The 4315-nt window shown below is 53.1% G+C and overlaps 1 protein-coding gene across 1 annotated transcript; it reads right to left on the bottom strand.

Annotated features, from left to right (window-relative positions):
- Positions 1 to 636: 636 nt before the first annotated feature.
- On the bottom strand, positions 637 to 3172 carry AMIGO2 (adhesion molecule with Ig like domain 2). Its single transcript, XM_036457818.2, has one exon. The coding sequence runs from the start codon at positions 3084 to 3086 to the stop codon at positions 1524 to 1526; it is 1563 nt and encodes a 520-aa protein (XP_036313711.1). The 5' UTR covers positions 3087 to 3172; the 3' UTR covers positions 637 to 1523.
- Between the last annotated feature and the right edge of the window lie 1143 nt (positions 3173 to 4315).

The raw sequence follows: 4315 nt of genomic DNA on the forward strand, positions 1-4315 counted from the left end.
ACTCCATGCCCACTGTTAACAATGGCCATCCTTTGACTCTCTCACCTTCACCAGGAAGAAGCTTACACCCAAGTTCTCCTAATTCACTGTGTGGCCTTAAGGCAACCCACAACCCTCTCTGGGCCTCATCTGTCCCTGAGAAAGGGAAGGAGGTAGGCAGTGATTCAAACTGTCCTTTGAGCTCCGCAGTAAAATGCTAGTCTATCCTAATCTCATTTTTGTTCTCTATCAGTATGTGGCACAGTTTCAGAGAGCCAGTGCAAGTCTGGGATGGAGCCAAGACCGGCAGGAAATCATCACTTCCAGTGTGGAAGGAACCTAAACATCACCCCACATGAAACGCTCATCTTACAGCTGAGGAAACATAGGTGCAGAGTGGGCACTCTATACCTCACAGCAGATGACGGAGAGAAGGAAGTCTGCTGGGCTCTCACATGTTGCAAAATCAGAGCTCACATGTCTTCCAAACCTGGTCGAGGTGCATACTAGTATCAAAGTAATGTGATATATCAATAGAATGTAAAAATCGAGCCTTTTTCCCCCTTAAAAAAAAAAAAAAATTCAATAGTGTAATTCCAAGACCTCTGGAGAGACGTTTTCAATAGTGCGTGCTTTACACAAAGTAGAACAATTTGATCACATAAAACATCTTAGGTTTATGTTTTTAAATAGCTAAATAAAACAGAACATCAAGTCACTCAATACATATACTTACATTAATTCAAATGTCCAACGCACAGTACAGTAGGATCTATAGAGAGGTTCATATAATTTAAGATTTACATACACACAAGCACATAAACAAGTATTGGTTGACTAGAACAAAGTTTAAGAACTTATCCAGACATTTTGGTATTGATACCTACATATTTATGGCAACAAGTAATGACTTTAAACTTTCAGTAAGATCTTTTGTATAAGGATAGGAAATTTGCAGAATGGAAAGAAGACAAATGTACCTTTATTGCACTATTTATCTAACATTATATGGGATGTGATAGTATCCAGTAAACTTTATCAGTGAAGTCTTTTTACTTTAGTCTGAAATGATGAAGTTAGCTGAATTATCCCCAAATCTAACTTTTTGTGCTGTATAAATAATGGCTGGTTTGGTTCTTCCAAATGAAATGGGACCCTAACACTTTTATTTGAAATTACTCAACTTGGGTTCTAAATTAGTAAAGGCTCTTTTTAAAGTGCACTAATAGTTTATTTTCTTTTCTTTCAAGAATCCTGATTAAAAGGACAATGTCAGTCAAATCACCTCCCGGTCAGCTTCGACAGGATCCGTGGTGCTCAGACTAAGGTATCGTTATCTTAGAACTAAACCTTGGCAACAACCCCAGTCTTCTCTGGCTCACTGAGGAACCAAAGTGCTTTACCACGTTTCCTACCAACCACTTCAAAAGGCCATTTGGTTGTATTTCAAAAACCAAAAATAATTTCAACCCTGCTTTGCAGGCCACACACCAAGTTAAAGATGGACAGATTAAATCACTACATCATAAAATACAGACACAAAATTAAGTGGACGCCACAAAGGGTGTGTCTGAAAACACTGAATTGACGGAATCTGAGTCGGATTTCACCCTGGAGGACTTTAAGATGCCCTCAGCTATAACAGTGTCACTGGGGAAGAACCTGACCTTCCCATTCTGCCCTGCCGCAGTATCCTTCAGGGGTTCCAAAAACACCACTCTTTTCCCGGCACCTGCCTTCCGTCCCTCCGCCGGGACATCGCCCGCCAGGCCAGGACCGAGAACAGAGGAGTGGGCATTGCTTTGGTTTAGTGCATTTTTCTGTCTCTTGGCTCTGCACCTGCAGGGACACGGCGTCAGGTAGAGGTACAAAAGGACCAGAATGATGCTGGCCACGCAGGCTGCAAGCGTGGTGAAAGCTGTGTTGAACGCCTCGTGGGCGTGGGACCTGTTGATGGTGAGGTTGCTCACGTTGATGGTGACATCCACAGTTTCGTTCAACAGGCGTTGCCTGTTCATTGCGATACAAGAATACACCCCAGCGTCCTCAAAACGAGGGCTTTCGATCACCAGGGTTCCATTGGGAAACACGCGGAAGTTTTTCAGCTCTTTGTCCGGCTCCAGCAGCGTGTTGTCCGGGCTCACCCACTTGAAATCCGTATTGGAACCAGCAGTCTTGCTGTCACAGTGAACCACCAGCCTCTCCCCGACCTGAGCTTCGTAAATAAAGCCAAGGGCACGGAAAGAGCCATTGACGATGCTGTCGGAGCAATTCAGAAGGCCATCCTGCAGCAGCAGTACCTGGTGAGAGTGCCTGGAGTCGGACCACAGGCGACAGGTGTAGCCATTCTTAAAATCCATCACCGAGCTGAAGTGCCTGCGGTACCAAAACATCAGCAGCGAGTGCAGGGAGCAGTCGCAGAAGAACGGGTTTCCGTGAAGGTGGATGCCTCTCAGCTGCTTCTCTGGCACTAAACTTATACGGTTTGTGGGCAGGAAGGGGATCCGGTTGTAAGACACATCCAGAAACGTCAGTTCTGCCAGCTTGAACCTGCCCACGTACAAATCCATGGGAAACCGCGTGAGGAAGTTTCCGCTTAAGTAGAGTTTCTGCAGCTGGAAGAGCCCTCCAAACGCCGACGGGTCGAGAGAGGAAATGTGATTGTTGTAAAGCAGGAGCACTTCCAGGACCTTCAGCTCCTGGAACACCGGGCTTTCCACGGCCTTCAGCTTGTTGGAGGAAAGGTCAAGACACTTCAGATTCGGCGTTGTGGAAAAGCTGCCGGCCGAGATGTTGGTGATGTTGTTGTGGCGAATGATGAGGGTGTTGAGCTTCCCAAAGGGCGCTGGTATCCACTCCGGATCCAGAAGCCCGATCCTGTTGTAACTCATATCCAGCCGCTTAATCCATCGGAACAGGCTCCCGGGCACCCTGGACAGGTTCTTGTTGGTGCAGCTCACGATGTCGGTGGCACAGATGCAGGCGGCGGGGCACAGCCCGGCGCCCGGGCTCACGGTCACCGCGACCACCAGCAGGCACAGCAGCTCCCTGCAGCGGGGGCGGAGGGCGCGGGGCAGGCCGGGCAGCGGGTGGAAACGCAAAGACATGCTGGTCGCCTCTGCGTCTCCTCCAGGCGTCTTGGCGGCCAGCTCAGCCTCCCACCGGTGGATCTGGTAAGCAACATTTAAAGATGGGTTTAAAAAAAAAAAAAAAAAAAAAAAAAAAGCAAAGTTAACTCCCACCAATTAACCCGTAACAGTCGCACCTCGCTTGCTTTCTAGAAACTTTGGAAACGGAGGTTTGGTTTCACCCTGGGGACCCCTTTTTTTTTTTACTGTCAAACGCAATTTTTTTCTTCCCCCAGTTGCTCTTGTTTACAGACATCTACAGCCACCATCTACCGACACACAACCGTCTCCGCATCAGACATTCAATGTTGTTTTAAGGTGCATCCTGTATTTTTGTTTCGAAACTCCCCCCGATGGACTCAAACATACACAGACGCAAGCGATAAACAATTAAACGGAAATACTCAGCGAGCCGCCGGGCCAGGACACACACTACTCACAGCGCCGGGGAGCCTCGCGCGCTCGGGACGGGCTGCGCGCCGCGGTGTCTCCTGAAGGTCTGTGCGTCCGTTCCTCCGTCCGTCTATCCGTCACTCTCTCATCTTCCGAATTCCTTTCCCTCCGGCTCCCGGCGGGCGGCAGCCTCTCGCTGGCTCTCAACTTGGGGAGTTTCAAGGCGCCGCGGCGGCGGCAGCAGCCACCCCGGGCGCAGGCACCGTCCCCGCCGGCCGCGGTGAGTTCTCCCGGGCTCTCCCCATGGCGCGGCCGGAGGAGCCGGCTCGGCGCTCCCGCCGTCTGGTGCCCGCGCGCCCGCAGCCCGGCGCCCGGAGCTCTGAGCCCGGCCCCGGGGGCGCGGGCAGCCGGAGGGCCCGGCCCCGCCTCTCCGCGCTCCGCAGGCGGCCGGACCCCGGCTCCCGCGCGCCGCCGCCCGGGCTGTGTGCCCGCGCGCTGGGGGCCGGGTGCGCGGCCGGGAGACGCGTCCCGCCCCTGCGCGCCCCCCTCTCCTCCTGCGGGAGCGGCGGGCGGGCGGAGGGCGGGAGCCGGCGGGGCGCGGGGCGCGGGGCACGCGGCGCGGGAAGGGGCGGCCGCGCAGCCAATGAGAGCGGCCCCTCCGCCGCCCGCCTTCCCCCTCCGGCTCTGCCCGGCGCCGGGAGCCCGAGGGCGTGCGGGAGGGGGGGGGCGGGGCGGGGGTCCGCACCTGGCCCGGGGCTGGGGTCCCCCGGGTGAGGATGCGCTCACCGGCTCCCGCCAATTGCGTCCGTTTGTCC

Source organism: Pipistrellus kuhlii, unplaced genomic scaffold (assembly GCF_014108245.1).
Source record: "Pipistrellus kuhlii isolate mPipKuh1 unplaced genomic scaffold, mPipKuh1.p scaffold_m20_p_3, whole genome shotgun sequence".
NCBI lineage: Eukaryota > Metazoa > Chordata > Mammalia > Chiroptera > Vespertilionidae > Pipistrellus > Pipistrellus kuhlii.